At 51.3% G+C, this 16,696-nt stretch overlaps 2 protein-coding genes across 2 annotated transcripts in view; one reads left to right on the top strand and one right to left on the bottom strand.

The window, feature by feature from the left end:
* The window catches only part of VPS53 (VPS53 subunit of GARP complex), a 60,664-nt gene extending 49,717 nt beyond the window's left edge, over positions 1-10,947 (bottom strand). Inside the window, exons 1-4 of the mRNA XM_071765185.1 lie at positions 10,791-10,947; positions 8,455-8,535; positions 7,297-7,346; positions 6,446-6,512 (exon numbers count right to left, since the gene is read on the bottom strand). Of these exons, the coding sequence (XP_071621286.1) occupies positions 6,446-6,512; positions 7,297-7,346; positions 8,455-8,535; positions 10,791-10,874 (282 nt within the window). The 5' untranslated portion in view covers positions 10,875-10,947. The remainder of the gene's footprint in view (positions 1-6,445; positions 6,513-7,296; positions 7,347-8,454; positions 8,536-10,790) is intronic.
* A 46-nt stretch (positions 10,948-10,993) lies between these two features.
* On the top strand, positions 10,994-16,555 carry TLCD3A (TLC domain containing 3A). Its single transcript, XM_071765187.1, has 5 exons — positions 10,994-11,386; positions 11,843-11,926; positions 13,980-14,193; positions 14,381-14,476; positions 14,899-16,555. Exons 1-5 carry the CDS (start codon positions 11,265-11,267, stop codon positions 15,169-15,171), a joined length of 789 nt encoding a protein of 262 aa, XP_071621288.1. The 5' UTR covers positions 10,994-11,264; the 3' UTR covers positions 15,172-16,555.
* The last annotated feature ends 141 nt before the right edge of the window (positions 16,556-16,696 follow it).

Here is a 16,696-nt window from a genome sequence, read left to right as displayed (position 1 = left end):
AAACAGCACTATTTCTTCCTGGCATGTCATTCACCTGAAACCCTTTTCAACAAACATGTTCTAGGCTAGAAAAAGCTCACTGTCTCTTAGATGAGAAGGACATTTTCCAACTGTCATAATTCACTAGGGAAATGACTCTCAACGAAACTCACTTTTGATTTATTTTGGCAGCTCAACTTCTGTTTATTATTCATTGGTTACAAAAGAATATTATGGGACTTTAATCCCTCGACTGGAGTCTTACAGAACCTGTGGCATAACATTTTTTTTTTCCCAATTTCTAAAATTACACAGCTTAAGACACAATATTTAACCCTCATCCATTCACCACCTTAAAACGTCCTGAAATCTAACACTGGTCTGTTCATATTTCAGAATAATGACCCATTCATCAAAAAAACAGGAGATAAAGCTTAGCCATGCAGCAGAGAATTAATATAAGTGAAAGATGGTGCCTATGACATGAGGGATTTTGACACAAAACCCCCCAAATATTTTATAGGCTGAGGCTTCATGAATTAAGAGCTTACAGTGATTTTCCCCAGCTGCTCTTAAGGCTCAGGCCAAGGTGGGCAGTGCTGCCCCAGCAACAGAGCAACATCAACCCCAGACACATGAGCCAAACCCAGGGCACTGCAGCCAAGGAAGCAGCCTGTAATTTGATGTCTGGAAGTGAGCACATAATTAAATAAATAATATTAGAAAAGAGAAACAAAAATGCCTAGGGTAGGAGATGTGAAAGCACTGACTACCTGAGCTTACCATGAAACACAACCTGCAGCCAAAAAAGCCACCTCCATGCCAGCAGGTGGAAGGAGGGAAGAAGAGAGGCTGAAGCAACAGTGCTGCTGATTAAACATGTTTATGAAACAGTGCCCAAAACCACATCCCTGCCTGCCAGGCTGACACTGCCTGTCACCCAGCACCCACAGAGCTGGGCAGAGGACAAGCCATTGACTCCAGTGACACCATCTGCCAGTTGCCCTGTAGCTCAGGACACCACTAGCCAAAGGGGCACACAAGTAGCTGGGGTGACCCCATTAGCAGGGGGACAACACCACTCCCCACAGCTCCCTGCCACAAGCAGCACCAGCATCACTCTCCTTTTCTGCTCACCATCCATCTTCAACTATTTCTTCCTCCCTATATTGATTCTGCAAAGTGTTTCCTGATCTCTACAGAGAAAAAAAAAAATATTTATTTTGACATGCAACAAGAAAGGACAGCACTGGTTACCCAAGGCTGTTGGGGGTAATTGAGTTGTCTGCTGCTGTGCTGGGTTCAGGCAGGGCAGCAAGAGTATATTTGTGTTCTTTAAGCACAGCAGCTGCCACCTCTTTTCTTGCACTGCTGTAGCTAGGAAAAAAAAAATATTACTGTTCTCGTGGATTACAGAAGCAGGAGATAACCAAAGCAATCCAAGTTATCAACCAGTATCTTCAGCCATGAGAAATGTGCAAGGCTTTTCCCAGCCCAGAAAACATCCCTTTTCTCTTCTCATTAACACTTCAATTTGTTCTAGCACTAATTGAGCCAGACTTTCAATACAGTAGGAGATACTGAGTGACAAACAAATCTTTCCTTCTTTAAAGCACTGTCTTCACTCATTGATTTTAGGCATTGATTTTATACGAGTGCACACAGGGCAGGAAGGGAAAAAGTGACCAGAGGTAAGAGACCAAAATATATTTTTAAATACAAACTATAAAGCCACAGATCTTGGGAGTTCCTCTTGAATTCTTAATTCCTTCAGAAACAGGTTTCCCAGGAAGCTGCCTCACTTCTACTGACCCAGGCACCCATATCATGGCTGCACTGATACTTTCAAGGGTTAAACTAGACTGCAAGCACAGAGGGCACATTAATACAAGGACAAAAGCCTGATAGGTGAAACAGCTTCAGCCAAACAACCAGTAAAGGCATGTCAGCAACTGTCAAAAAAATTACAGCCAGTCCAGGCAGAAGGTTCAGCAATAAACCCAACTGAAGAGTGACAAATAAAAACGTACGGAGTGCGTTAAATGCCGAGTGGAAAAATCTATGGGAAGTTTTTATACTATTCCCTGGGGCAGGGAGGAAATTATGCCACAACTGGACTGCAGCTCTGAGCAAGGTCAGCCCAGACTCCAGTTCAGCAGCAGCTTGGAGAGAAACCTTACAGAGGAAAATTCAGACAGTGCTGGCTCCCCAGAAACTGCAGGCACAGCTGGAACCACGCGTTGTTACAACCGAAGCGCAGCAGCTCCTGCATTCCCAGCCTCTCCCAAGGCATCCAAAATAACCCGAGTCTGGGACTCCCAAGGAAAATTTTGTTACGCCCTGCAGAGGAATGTTCCACCCACGGCTGTTGTTTCCTCCCATAAAAGGATCATTAGTGAGATAATTTCTGAAGTTGGTGGTATTGTCTCCAGATCCCACTGAAATACCGCACCAGGAAGGGGAAGCCAAATGAGCCAGACTATTTTAAGGCTTTTTTGCATTTGGAGGAAATTCTAGGGCAAAATTTCAAAAAGGCAGATGCTTTGAACAGGGAAACGTTATGCTTTGTGGAGAAGGGAGCATTCCTGCCTTCAGAGCTGCCTAAATAACCGTCCTGGGGCCAATTCTATTTGATCGACTTTATTTTTAGATTGCAAACCTGCTTTTTCAGACAGCTAAATGCTATTTCATATGAATGTGTGTGTGTGCTCAAGCTACTGGGGAAACAGCTTAAAAGTTAAAAGACTGACTATAAACAGCTGCTCTCACATCCTTTTCACACCTACAATTCCCCTCCAAGAGCTGCTTACTCATCTCTCTGCACCCACAGAGCGTGGCCCCCATCATCACCACCACCACAGCACTCACCAGAGGGGATGGGAGACAAGCACAGGGCTGGAGCTGCAATCAGGAGCTGCAATCAGGATTTGGAACTTGCTGTTCACTAGAAGTCTCCTTTTCCATGGAGAGCACATTCCCATCAGTGCACATTCCCCACTGGCTCTGACTGGGATATAGATTGATCTAAGGGACAGGATACCAGGGAGCACTGTTGAGACATTTCTCTGCTGGCAGCACTCCCTCACCATCAGCGATCACTAAAACCTCACCCTGGTCTCAAAAGCAAGGCTGGGCTCCCCTCTCCTGGACGACTGCAAAGGTGCAGCTCCCAGCAAGGCTCAGGGAAGCACTGCTCCTCCTCACCAGAGGGAAAGCTGTTTTGCTAGTTTTCTTTTTTTATACTTCTACCACTGCATCTGAGGTTTGTGTTTCCTTTGGAAGGAAGTCAGAGATGAAAAGGATGTTTATGAAAACCATTATTTACTCTCCTCCAGCTCTGCTGCCACCCAGTCAGGCAACTCTGGCAAACAGAGATTATGGTTTGCATCAGGAGTTGTGAGGGGAGAAGGTGACTGTAGGAAAGAGGCTTTTGCAAAACAACTTCAAGGTAAATCAAATTTTCTAAGAAATCCACAGCATCCTGAGCTCCCCCTGAAGTTCAAGCAGCTGCAACTTCAGATTTTGCACGGGTTGTTATTTGCAGCACACACTTTCAAGGATAAATTGCATCTTTCTTCTCAGGTCTCAGCATGTCAAGGGATAGAAGAAAGTCAAAAAAGCCAGGAATGGCTGTGTCCAAAGCCTGTCTGCTGCAAGTGCTGTGCACCACAGGCTAAGGACAGCTCACAGACTAAGAAAAAAATTATAAATAAAGAAAATTATAAATTATTTTTCAGGTTTCTTATTTATAAACTTTTTGCTGTGGTTTTAAACTTTTTTTCAAACCTGTTGCAAAAGTTCACTGCCAACTGTTTCTTCGTTAATCGAGGGTGGTTTGGAGTTGTGGTTACTGTGACAAAATGTCATCATCATCTTCACCCTGAGCTTCCCCAGGGAGGGGTTCACAGCAGGGCACTATCCATGTGTATACTTCAGTCAAATTCTGCAAGGAAATATTAGTCTTGAGGATACAAGTTTCCCACAAATTCAGTAAGAACAGAAAATCAGAAGAAAGAACCTGATATTATAGTGGGACCAAACTACAAACTACTACCAGAAAAGGTAAATCAGGAAAAAAAGCCCTTTGAGTAGCACTCACTCTCTTCCAGCTCTGCCTTTTTTCCAAGGTACCTTGTTTTGGGTCGTTTCAAAACAATTTATCATAGGTTTGAAAATGCAACCCTTCCTCTCCAAGTGGAAGAAGCCAGGCCTCTGGCTCTATAAAAACCTAACATTTCAAAACATCCTTGGGTCCACTGAGAGCATCCTGGTAAAACAAAGGCACTGCTCAGCACAGGCTGAAGCTGACAAGCAAGCTTTTCACCCCCATGGTCAGGTCTCATCAGGGTGGGCATGTGGAAAAGGCTGCTTCAACCCCCCAGCTGGCACACAGGATACACAGCTCAGAGAAAGTAGTGCAGGGGGAGGGAAAACAGCAAATGTTTCTTTTATGTTTTCTCTGTTTCGTTCTGAGGAGACAAATATAAAATTTCCACTGAAACTGAATTGCAATTCAAGTGCTCCCCAGCACTGTAAGATGACCTCTTCCACTGCTGGTTCCTCTGACCAGCTAAGACACAAAGCCTGAGCTTCCTCATGCTCTTCTACTGGTTTAAACTGGAGTTTAAACTCCAAGACCCAAGCCTCTAAATCTCTGGTTCCAGCAATTCACATATGAGATGCACGAGCAGGTGTGAAATGGTGGGCTTGGATCAGAAACATGGAAAGAAAAAGCTTGCAGCCTTTCAGATTCAAACCTTTTTTCCTACCAGAGAAGTAACACTTGAAATAACTGCATGGTTGTAGTGTTTGTCAGGATCTCTTAAAGAAAACAATTGTTGTCCTTCTGGAAGAGCCTTAGCTCAGTCTGTGAGACTGCAAGCTCTGCTTCTGCCTTGCAAAGGAGCCAAGTGAGGGGGAAATGGAAAAGTTCACAGCTAAATACAGGAATATTTGTGACTAACTGCAGCTGCATTGCACTTGGAAGATGCTCTGCACAGACATGCAGCTCACATGCCCATGTCTGAAGGTCTTCCCTTTGCTCAGGAGTTTAACTGGTTCCTTTATGACCAAATGAAGTGAAGGGCTGCACAGCCAGAGCTGCTTCCCCAGTACCTCCCAGCAGGATCCTGTCCAAGTCTGGCTGAAAATCTTTGGAGAACTTCAAAGGGCTCAAAGAGTGAGAAAGCACAGGCACAAGGGAAAGCTCTGAACACCTCTTACCCTGCACACACAGCTGACCATGGCACTGCTTTTGTTCATCCCTCACCACCTTCACCCTTGGGATTTGCAAATCCAGAGGCACTCTGGGCAGTTCTCACCCACAGCTCTTCTTGAGCCCACTTTTTTTTTGTGGTCTTCTCTCAATGTGTCACCTCAAATGGGCTCAAAAGATTGTAACAGCACCAGCTTCCCAATCACACCCAGACTCCTCAAGCACTGCCCTAGTTTCCTCTCCCTCCTCAGTTTCTGTAATTGTTTCCCCACTTGATTCCTTGTCTCATCCCCACGGAGTGATTATGGGCAGCACCACTCCTTATGCCACATCCCAAGAACATCCCCAATTTAATAGCAGTACCCAAACAACCACACAAACATTAAACTAGTTCTGCTAAGAGAAGCAAGCATCTCCTGGTTTTTAGAAGGCAATAAAAAGGCACAGATGAGTTAAATAACTCAGCCAAGGCCACAGACTCCGTGGCAGAGGTAGGATTAGAAAAATACACCAATGGTTACTGCAGCAAGAAGTGGAAAATACAGCTATGCCAGGCTGGGGAGGGAATGGCTGCCCCATCCCAGCTAATTTGTCTTAAATCTGGTTATTAAAAAGATGAGTCAGTGTTGACATGAAGGAAAACAGAATGAGTGCCATCAATGTTCCTGCTCTAAACCAGAACAGGCCCAGGAAATGCAGCAGCACTGGGTGTGACACCTCTGAATCAGGTAACAGGAGGACAGAGCTCAGTGTTCACAAACACAGGAGCTGTGGCCCTGTGCTCCCAGCAAGCACAGAGCTCAAGCAAAAGGCAGCTGAAAACTCATCACTGAATAAGAGGTGCAAGATGAACTGGCAGTCAGGCATCAGGCTGAGTCACTGGCAGCTCAGCAAACACCCCAGTAACAGCCTGAACAGCCTTTTATTGATCTTACTCAGTAGCAAATGTGCTTGTACCTATTTAATCCCATTCATTTTATCATTAGCTCCAGAGTGGCACAACCACAGGCCTCCTGGTTTTTGCCTTTGATTTTAAAATCAATTTCTCATTCCCTTCTCTTTGGAGGGTGATCAGAAAGCTGGACAGAAAAGCAAGCAGCTCACAAAGCAATTAGTGTGAGAGACAGCAGAAACACCTCCTGAACAAGGAGAGTGAGCTCCTGCCTGCCAGAGCCATTCCTCAAGTCAGCATCACAAGATGAGAGCTCTGGGCATTAGCAGGGATGTGAGGAGATGATGGGATGCACACACCTGCCTGCCATCCTGTCCCACGTTGGTCTGTCCTCTCACAACAGTTCTGATGTTGTCATCCAACCTCCTAGAGAAGAGAATCCATAATGTCAAACTCATTCATCCTGACCCAAAAACCTCTGGGAACTTCCAGAGCTGCAGATTTGAAAGAAAAAAAGCTGGTGCTGCCAATGCTGAATTAACTTTTTTTATTCTCTCTCTCTGGAGGACATCAATAGCCAAGATAATTTAAAAGTCCTGTTACAAATATGAAGAAACATTTTCTAATTTAATCAGGAATTGATTCTTGTATTTCTTCTTGTATTTCCCCTCCCTTAAGCAACACTGGCAGTTTTCCCTTGCCCTTTTTCACTTCCACTTTCCACACATTAAAGAGCTGTCTCAAGCAGTTCAGGTTGGTAACTCCAGACTGCACAAAAAAATTAAGTATTTCCTGCCTGCTTATATTTATTTTGCATTTCCAGTACCAAAAAAAATACAAAATGAGAGGGCTTTCCAGTTGCTATTTTGACCTGACAAATAGAGTAAATTTTCAGCAAAGGCAGCTTGTTCTCTCTGCCTGTGTTAAAATTAAGTACTTGTTGATTCTTACTTGTTTTTCCAAATCTCTACTTTCCAACCAGCTAAAATAACCTGAGAGGCATGTGTTATACAGCAGGGGCAAAGTATAAAAAAAAAAGAATTATAATTACAGGGAATAATTTCTACCTCTGTTGCACCATGGGACATGAGCTTGACCCTGTTAGTGCCTTTTAAGCAAATTAATTCCAATTAGTTACAGTGCAAAGGCTGCATTTATGAAGCCCTGGTGACAACCAGAGAGAGCTGCAATGAAATGGAGAAACATTTACCTTATTTTCAATCTGATTTTATTCACAACTTCATCGATGTTTGCCAGAGACTGCAACAAGAAAAAAAAAACCAAAAACAAGCATAAAGAAGTGAAATGGGGAACTTTTGCTGTGACCCCCACCCAGCTGTGACCCCCCCCACCACTTATTCCTGAGTGGCAAAAAGAGGAGGGCAATGGCTTTGTCTGAGTGACAGAAGAACTGAGACACCCCCCCCCCCCCCAGCAACTTGGCTGCTTCTCAGGTCACATCAGGAGCACCAGAAGACAAGAACAGGGCAAAGAGCAGCCCTGGGGGGCCCAGGGGCTCCCTGCTTCCCACCCAACCCTGAGCAAACAGGGTGCCCTCAGCCCTGCAGAGCTGCTCCCCAAACACCGTGGTGACAGTGACCTCCAGTGGGCACTGGGGACAGAGCCCTCACCTCCCCAGAGCAGAGACCCCCCCAGCAGAGCCCAGGAAGCCCCCAGGAGGGGCAGGGGAGGGTGGGAAGAGCTGGGGTGGGGTTTGTTGCAGGGGGAAGAGCTCCACTTGTGGCAAAGGGAAAAAAAACCAGGCCAGGACCACCTAGAAACTGCTGAAAGACCAAAAAAAAAAAAAAAAAAAAAGGGTGCTGCAGAGGATCTTAAACGTGGTACATGTTGGAGCTGCCTCCCAGCCCCATCTTCAGCTGCAAAAACATATTTTTTTTTTGCAATAGCTTTGAGTCCAAAACTGCCCCTGGGGTGATTTGGGGAAGACAAAGCAAGGATATGACTCCACAGCAATCTTTTTCTTTACATCTCCAAAAAAAAGCAAGAGGTTTCAAACATGGATGACTCCCTGGTGACATTTCACAACCAACACCTGCTGTGCTGTCCACAACCCCAGTGGATTCACCCAGCTATTAACAGACAGAAAGTTATTAAATTTACTGTAAGGAAAACCTGATTCCAGAAAAGTAATTTATAGCTACAGATCACTCCAGGACTTTTAGTGCAGCAAGCAGCTTGGGGAAAAAGAAACTACATGATGACAGTGAGTCTTGTGAGATGAAAATATTAGAAATTATTATTATTATTATTATAGCCTTGCTACCTGTGCTGCTGTTGAAAAGGCAAGGCTTGGGTACAGGTTTAAAGAGGCTGTCAGTCACTATCAGGTTACCCCTCACTTACTTACTTGCTCAGTGGGAAAAAGGGCATTAATGTACTCAACAGCATTGAAATCTGCCCTGTCCAGAGGATCTTGGCTGGGAAATACCTGAAGAGAAGGAGGAAAACAAATCTCATCAGCAACACACCCCCATTAATTTCTGTAACTTCCCATGGTGTCTCCTACTTCCAATTCAGCACCTTCTTCTGACTGGGTTCACACCACTCCTCTAACAAGGGTGCACAGAGCACAGCTCTGGAGATCTCTGACCTGCCAAAATTCCTGGGTAAACACAGATGATCCCCACACGTGCAGCTTGGGCACAGCCCATCGTGGGCAAGGAATTCCTGAGCCCCACGAGCCATTAATTATGCATCCCAAGCCCTGCTGATGCCTCTGCCCTGCTGAGGCACTGCCCTGATCTCTGCCTGGCCCCTGGGGAGAGCCCCAGGATTTGCTTATCACAGCCACACAACAGGAAACGTGGTGAGTTAAGAGATGGTTGTACAAGTTCCCTGGAGACTTGGGTTTGCCACTTGTACATGGAAAAAAAAAAAAAAAAAAAAAAAAAAAAAAAAAGAGGGAGAGGAACAGAGTCACTGGGTGATTCTTCCCGCCCGTGGGAAAGGGAAAAGAGCAGCCAACAGATCCCAGCAGATCCCATCTCTCCTCAGCTCAAACACCACAAATGCCACTGCCAGGCTTTGCTTTTTGCTCCCCCAGACTGAAACCCCCTCTGTTCCCTCCCCTGCTCCCAGATTTACACAGCTCTGCCCTCCATGGCCAAAGCCCTGCCCAGCACCACCCTGGTCACAGCAGCACTTCCCCAGCTTTGCAGTGGAAAAGCAGTGGGGCTGCTGTGAGATCACTGCAGGGAGAACAATTCCCCCCCTGAAGCTCTCCCAGAGCTCCTCCTGAGGCCAAGGAGAAGCAGGCAGGAGCTGAACACACACGAGGTGGTGCCTGGGTGAGGAGGAAGGAGCTGTGACATCAGCCCAGCTGACATCAGGGCACAGTTGCAGCACCACAACCAGCTCATCCTGCTCCAGGGTCACAGCTCCAGTTCCATTAATCCCACATCACCCCATGCACTGGGAGCTGCTGAGGTAAGGATGGGTGGCAGAGAAAGGTTACTGGTGACCTGTACTCTCAAACCTCAGATAGAGATCAATGCTGCAGGCAGCTGAACCAGCTCAAGCTGCCTCTCCCAGGTCATTGCCACGAGCAATGATCACCCCCTGCTCCCTGTCACTCTGCAGGCAGGACTCAGTTCTGCTCATTTAACCAGAACCAGGCAGCTTTTGCCCAAAACTGAGCAAGGAACACTGACAGGAACAATTACAGGGATGGGAAGTGGCATCCTCAACACCTCCCCCTGCTCAGGGTGGGAGTAGCTGCCTTCAGCCTCACTGCAAAAAGAACTCAGCAAAAGTGCAAAGGATTATTCTCCTGGACAAGTTCCAGGTTTCCTTTAGAAGCTGCTATTTAATTTAGCAATTCACAAGGTTTCAAGAAACAAAATTACTCAATGGCTTACTGAGAGGCTTGCCAGCCCCTGCAGTGACAGAGGACGTGGGGTCTCTCTCTCTCTTTGGAGGAGGAATATTCCAAAGCTGGCAGAGCAGCCACAGGGAAGCTGTGCTGCCTTCCTCACCTCCTGGCACTGGGCTGACTCCAGAAGCTGCAGCAGCTTCCACAGGTTCTGCCCTACTTGTGTGGAGAGCCCCCCAGAGTGATCCAACAAACCTCAACAACCCAGGAGAGGGGGGAAACTCATCTGAGTGACACTTTGAGAGGCAGCTGCTGCTGCTGGCTGCAGATTTCTCCTCCAAGAAAGAGCTCCTCAGACAGAAGGCTCCCTGAAGCCAGGCTCTGACACACACACGTGATTTCACCCCGGGCTTCTCCTGGGCTCTCAGTGCCACAAAAAGTTTCAGGGAACACCGGAGGCCTCGAGCTGGACGTAATATTGATGACAAAAGCCAAGCCAAGACGTTTAGACTCTCCTGCCCAAGCCGAGGCTCCATCGAGCCGCTTCCCCCCCTGAGTGCTCAAGCAGCACCCGGGGCAGGGCGCGCTGTGCTGGGCTGGGCCAGGCCCCGCACTCCGCAGGGCGGTGACACCGCCCGGGAGACGGCAGCCAGCGGCCACCTCAGCCCCGGGACCCCGGCACAACCCTCCTGAGGCTCTGCCCCGCTCCCGACACCCCAGGCACGGCCTTCGCAGGGCCCGGCAGCCGAAGGCCTTGGAGCTCACTTGAGGGACGCGAGGGCCGGGCCGGGCCGCGCCAACCCCGGGAGGGCCCTCACCGGGAGGGCCCCGCCTCGCCCCTCAGCCCCCTCCCGGCCCCGGGCGGGCCGCACCTGCTCGATGGCGGCCTGCACGGCGGGCGCCAGCTCCAGGGCCGCCTCCAGCCCGGCCTCCAGCTCCGGTTCGTCCTCCTCCATGGCCGGCGAGCCGCTTCCGGGCCGCGGGGTACGCCGGGATAGGGGAGGACTCGCCCGGTGCGGTGCGGGACGGGAGGGGGGGGCGGGGCCGTGCGGGGAGGGCGGGGCCCGGAGCGGGCGGGGTCTCGCGGGGGGGGCGGGGATCGAACCGGCGCGGGGCGGGGCCCAACCGCCCGGCGGAGCGGGGCGCGTCCCGGCGGCGGGATCGGCGGGGCCGGACCCAGCCGAGCCGAGCCGAGCGGAGCAGAACGGAGCGGGACGGAGCCGAGCGGTGACGGCCCGAGTGGAACCGAACCGAACCGGACCGAGCCGAACCGGGCCGGGCCCTCCCGCCCCCCGTCCCGCTGCTGACAAGCGGCGGCGGGAGGCAGGGCGGCCCCGGCCGTCCCCATGTGGCGGACACTGGCCATCGCCTCCGCCTTCTTCCCGGGGCTCTTCGTCCTCTGCATCCGGTTGCTGCGCTGGGCCGCTCCGGGATGGAGCCTCAAGGATCGCATTCTCCTCAGCGGCAGGTACGGGCGGGACGGGAGCGGCACCGGGAGTGATGGGGACAGGCCGAGACCACCGAGTTCCGGCGCTGGCAGCGGCACCCGAGGGGCTCCGGGGGCCCAACACCCGCAGCCCCGAGCCCAGACCCGGCCCGGGGAGGAGCAGGAGCGGGCGGCAGGCGCGGTGCCCCCAACCGCACCTCCCGCTGCGGCGGGTACCGGGGATGCTCCGGTGCGGCACTGACCCGCGGGGATGGGATTGAGACCTTGAACCTCCCCCCCCCTCATCACGGTGTCCCCGGGTGGCAGAGCCTGGCATTGTCACCCCCCTGTCCCGTCCTACGCCGTGACACGGCTCTTGGGGTGTGCACGGCGTGGGTGGCTCGGTGCTAACAGCTCTCCTGCCGCAACCACCCCCGGCCCCCGGTCCTTCTGGGGTGACATTTTGGGGTGACCCCATTTCCTGTCTCTTGGTTGCAGGTTGGTGTCAACGGTCCAAGCCACCATGGCAACAGTGTCGGGGATCACGGTTGTCCTTAACTGCAAGGATGTGGTGCATGACAGGTAACCCTGTCCCAGAGCCTGGCTGTCCCACTGGGAGCACCGGGAAGGCTCTGCCCAGCCTGCAGCGGGGTTGGATGCCAAAGGCTTGGACGTACAAAGGGGAGAGGAAAAGCAATTTCATGTTCCTCTTTCCTCCACTTTGGGTGTTGGGTTGGGCAACGTGCTGGCTGGACACCCCCTGAAAGGCAGCAGCCCTGGGGCTGCTCTGCCAGGGTCTTCTCCTGAGGTTGAGCTATAAAATGGGCCCATAAATGAGAAGAAAAAAAAAAAAAAAAAGGTATCACCACATCTAAAGGGGTAGGGAGGTAAGGAGTCTGCTTGCTGGAAGCTGAAACTGCTGATAAGTTGAGCAGCCCTAGTGAGGAGCTCTAGAGGTGCATCACCACCTCTGTGCCAGGTGGATTCTGAGGAGTTCCAGGAAGGAGAAAAATCAGTAAGGAGTTTGCTCTGAAGGAAAATCTCACTGCCCTGTCCTCACGAGATAAAACTGCCCCAGATGTGGCTCTTGGCAGGAGTGACAGCACAATCTGGGGCAGAAGATTTAAAAACAGAGCTGTTATCCAGAATAGCAGAGAGAACCGAGGAGGGAAGCATGTAATTATGCTGAGGTGGAATTTGACTGTCACACAGCAGGTTTTTGGGGTGATTTTTAGGGTGGGCTGCCTTCTCAGTCATTGCAGGCTTGGCTTTAGTAAGCAGATGAGAAATGTCCTACCTTGCTCTAGGGAGTGAGATCAACCCAAATTGCTGAGTCCTGAATCTGGGCAGTTTGATGAGTTCTTTTTTGCTCTCAAATAAAATACCTGCTGTGCAGAGGGGGCAGGTGATCGATCCCAGACCCACAGAGATGGAAGGTGCTCCTCTTTCTCCCCTGGGGCTGTTTGCCTGCCCAGCTGCTCTCACTGCCAGCACCTCCTTGCAAACACTTTGTGGCCAGAGACCTAGATTTTCTTTGAATCTGGAGGAAACACAGCCCAGAGCTCAGCAGGGAAGGCCTCAGAGAATGACAGCAAGACAGAGAGCCAGGAAGCATCACAAAGGTTGCAGTAAAATTTGCCAATTTATTTACCCAGGCAGACAATCACTATATTGCTGGCACTGTAATTGCCCTCCAAAGCCTTGGGTGAGTTTTGCAAACACAATAACTGGTCATTTCTCCTCCCTGCTCCACATCACTTGCATCTTTCTATCTGGAATAGGAGGACATGCAACAGAATTTTTCTTGGGATGGTAAGAGAGCAAAAGCAGATTTATTTGGGCCCCAAGCTACATTTCTTTAAGCAGCAGCACAGGGCGTTTTTTTCTTTCTTGTTTTTCTATTTTTTTTTTTTTTTTATCTGTGTGATTTCACTCAGGACTTTTTAAGGAGCTGGGTGTCCCTGCAGAGCAGGGCTTGCTGCTGCCTGGATTGTGCAACAGGGATTCCAACATGCTTGGGGAACAGGCAGCTGCCTGCAATTATTTCCCAACAGATAAATGTCTCACGGGGGTTTATTGCCTATAGTAAGTATTTTGCTCTTCACTCTCCAAAGTCCAAGCCAGGCATCTCTAATTAACTCAGAGGTCTCCGGGTGCTTTTACAAATCCTCCCTGGGTTAGGCAGCCAGAAAGGACACAGTTTGGGAGCTTTTCTCCTACTAAGCATGGGTTCTGAGTATCCCAGGGATTAGGGAAGAGGATTACCTGTTGCAAAGGTGTCAGATTAGTGCTGGATCCCAAGCAGTGCTGTGCCCCCAGCCCACACAGCAAACACCCAGCTCCAGGGCTAATCAGGATCCTCCCATTAGTGCCCTGTTTGTGCTCAGCAGGGCCCAGCTCAGTGCCTGGCACGGGCAAGCACAAGGCAGGGGCAGCACCAAGGAGGCCTCCTCCACCCGTACCAGGTACCTTTTCACTGCTGAGCCAAACCAAATTAAACTCCAAGCCCTCTCATCTCACCAGCTGCTTCAAAACCCGCTGCTTTTCAGCAGTTTCAGACCTGGAGGCTCTCTCAGAGCATCGTGAGGTGCCGGGGGCTGCTGTGATGTCTCTGTGTGTGCTGTTCCTCCCCTAGGCACTGGCTGGCTGTGGAGTACATCTGGGTCCTCGTTCCCTACATGACCTATGACATTTATGTCATGTACCTCTGCCACTGGCACAAGAGCCTGGACAAAGGAGTCATGGAGCAGAAGCACTCGCTGGCCAGCATCTGGAGCTTCCTCCTGCAGGAGAGGCTGATGGTGACCCACCACCTCTTCATCCTCATCGTGCTCACCCCCATCACCCAGGTAAGAGCTGGGCATGGCTGCTGTGGAACCCAGCCCCTGAGGAGCCCAGCATGGCTCAGGGAGCTTGCACATCTTGCAAAGTATCTTCTGCTGGTCAGGAGACCTCAACCCCCTGGAGATGTTTGGAGTCAGCTCCTCGCCCCCTTCTCCAGGAGGGCCCCATGCTCACCACTGGCTTTATTTGCAGCACTTCAGGGGAGAGCTGGGGGACTTCTTTGTGGGCTGCATCTTCATAGCAGAGCTGAGCACTCCTTTCGTGTCGCTAGGCAAAATCCTCATGCAGGTAGGTGAGGAGGGACTGGGACTCCCCAGCAGCTCATACCCTTCCCCCCCCTAGACTGCCCTTCTTCATCCTCCCCTGCTCACACAGCAGCTGGGCTGGGGGGCCCTGAGTGGGAGCAGCCCCGTGACTGTGACCCCAAGCTCCCCCCCATTGCTGCCCCCGCTCCCCTCAGGTTTCCATCCCTTTCCCCAGGAAGCAGCATGCCCGGAGGCATCTCCAAACTGGGGGCTGTGCTGTGTCCTGGTACTTTTCCCTTCTGTCTGTACCTCCCTGCTGCCACAGCCCTCTCCTCACAAATCCCTTCCTCCTCCTCCACCCCTTCCCACCCTCTTCTCCTTCTCCCTTCATGCTCCAGCACCCAAGAAGCTACGGGGAGCTGCTCACTTAGCACTCACCCTCCCTTCACCTTCTTCCTTCCCCAGCTCAAAATGCAGGACACCCTCCTCCACAAGGTGAACGGGATCATCATCCTGTTGACTTTCTTCGTCTGCCGTATCCTCCTCTTCCCTTTCATGTACGCAGCCTACGGCAGGCAGGTGGGGATCCCCGTTTACATGGTGCCTTTCCGCATCCCCCTGCACTGCAACATAGCCAACGCCTCCCTCATCGCTCCCCAGCTCTATTGGTTCAGGCTCATCTGCCGCAAAGCCGCCCGGCTCTACGGCAGCTCTCCCGCCGCCGACAAAAGCAGATAATGCCCCCGAGCCATCCGGAAAAGGCTCGGAGCCCTCCCTCCCCCCCCCAGCCCTTCCACCTTCACCACCAGCGCTCCGGGGACCACGGCGGGAGCTGAGCTGCGTGGAAGCAGCCGTTCCACGGGGGCTCTTTGAGCTGGAACAACCTCACCATCTGTACCGCCGTGCCAGCCTGGGCTAGGAGGGCTTCCTTCCCACGCTGCTCCGCTGCCTTGTGTCCTCCCACCCGTGGGAGCCGGGGTAGGAACCAGCCAGGAGGAGCTCTGCCCGTCAGCACGACATTCCTTCTGGATTCAAGGCTGCTCACCCAACTAACGGTTACACGAGAGGGGTTTGTTACAAACCCCGCACCCCACACACCCCCCCGCATCTCACAGGGCTGACACCAGACACCAGGGAGCCTGCAGCGATGCTGGAGCACGCTCAGCCCCAGGCAGCAGCAGCAGCAGGGACCGGGGGAGCCGCGTGTCGGACCTGCCACAGCCCCAACTTGCTCCTCTGGCTACAAGTTGCAGCCTCCAGCTGAGAGCAGAGCCAAGCCCGGGGGCTGTGGCACAGTTCTCTGCACAACCGGTTCCTTCACAGACCGTTCCCGACCTTTAGTGACTTCACCCCTACACTACAGCTGCCTTCAGCCTCTCACCTCCCACTGCTGCTGGGCTGGGGACTCACTGAAGACTCCACATCACCCAAAGGTGCTTTTCACTGCAACTGTCTGATGGCTGGGGCTGAAAGTCCTGGGGTAGGGGGTCTCCAGCAACGCTGGAAGGGAAAGGAGCTCACACCAGGAAAAAGGAACAGTTCTGTTGTCTCAGAGAAATGCTGGCAGGACAGACACCCAGGGCAGGAGGGGGATAGGCTCACCTTGAACCGTGGGGTTCACCCACCTCCTGGGTGTGTGTGAGTCAGCAGCAGTTTGGTTCCCTCCCTTCAGCCTCCTGTCCCCTGCTCCAGGGCAGGTTCAGCACCAGCGTGACCCCACAGCACCCCCCTGTCCAGAGACTTGTGGCCACAACGTGCCTTCCACTTTGGCTGAAAACAACAGCTGGAAGGGCTGAGGACCCAGGGGTTTTTTGGGTGTCAGACCCCATCCCGGCCACAGCTGTATCCTGGAAAGAATAAAATAAAAGGGCTCTTCCTATCTGTGGCTGCTACATTAAGGATGGGGACCAGCTGATGTTACAAACTGCTTGTCACCCGTTACAGATGTTTTGTCTCTCACCATTTTTCGTTGCAAATAACGTGCCTTATGTAAGGGAACAAAAAAAAAAAAAAAAAAAGAAAAATAGCCAACAAGGCATCTTGGTTTGCACTAACACTGCCCCTATTTACTACAGCACCTCCCAGGAGACCAATAAAGATTTCTTTCCTGAGTCACACCACAGACCTCTCCTCTGTCCCGTTCATTTCTGGGTGGGGGTGGTTAACTCCACTGCACCCCCACCCATGGGCAGGAGCAGAGCAGGAGCAGAGCACACCTCTTCCCACAGACACCTGCCTGCCCCACTCGTGTCCACGTGGTGAA

This window comes from Heliangelus exortis, chromosome 21, assembly GCF_036169615.1.
Source record: "Heliangelus exortis chromosome 21, bHelExo1.hap1, whole genome shotgun sequence".
NCBI classification, from domain to species: domain Eukaryota; kingdom Metazoa; phylum Chordata; class Aves; order Apodiformes; family Trochilidae; genus Heliangelus; species Heliangelus exortis.
The sequence above is the reverse complement of the archived record's forward strand: the minus strand, read 5'-3'. Positions and strand labels throughout refer to the sequence as shown.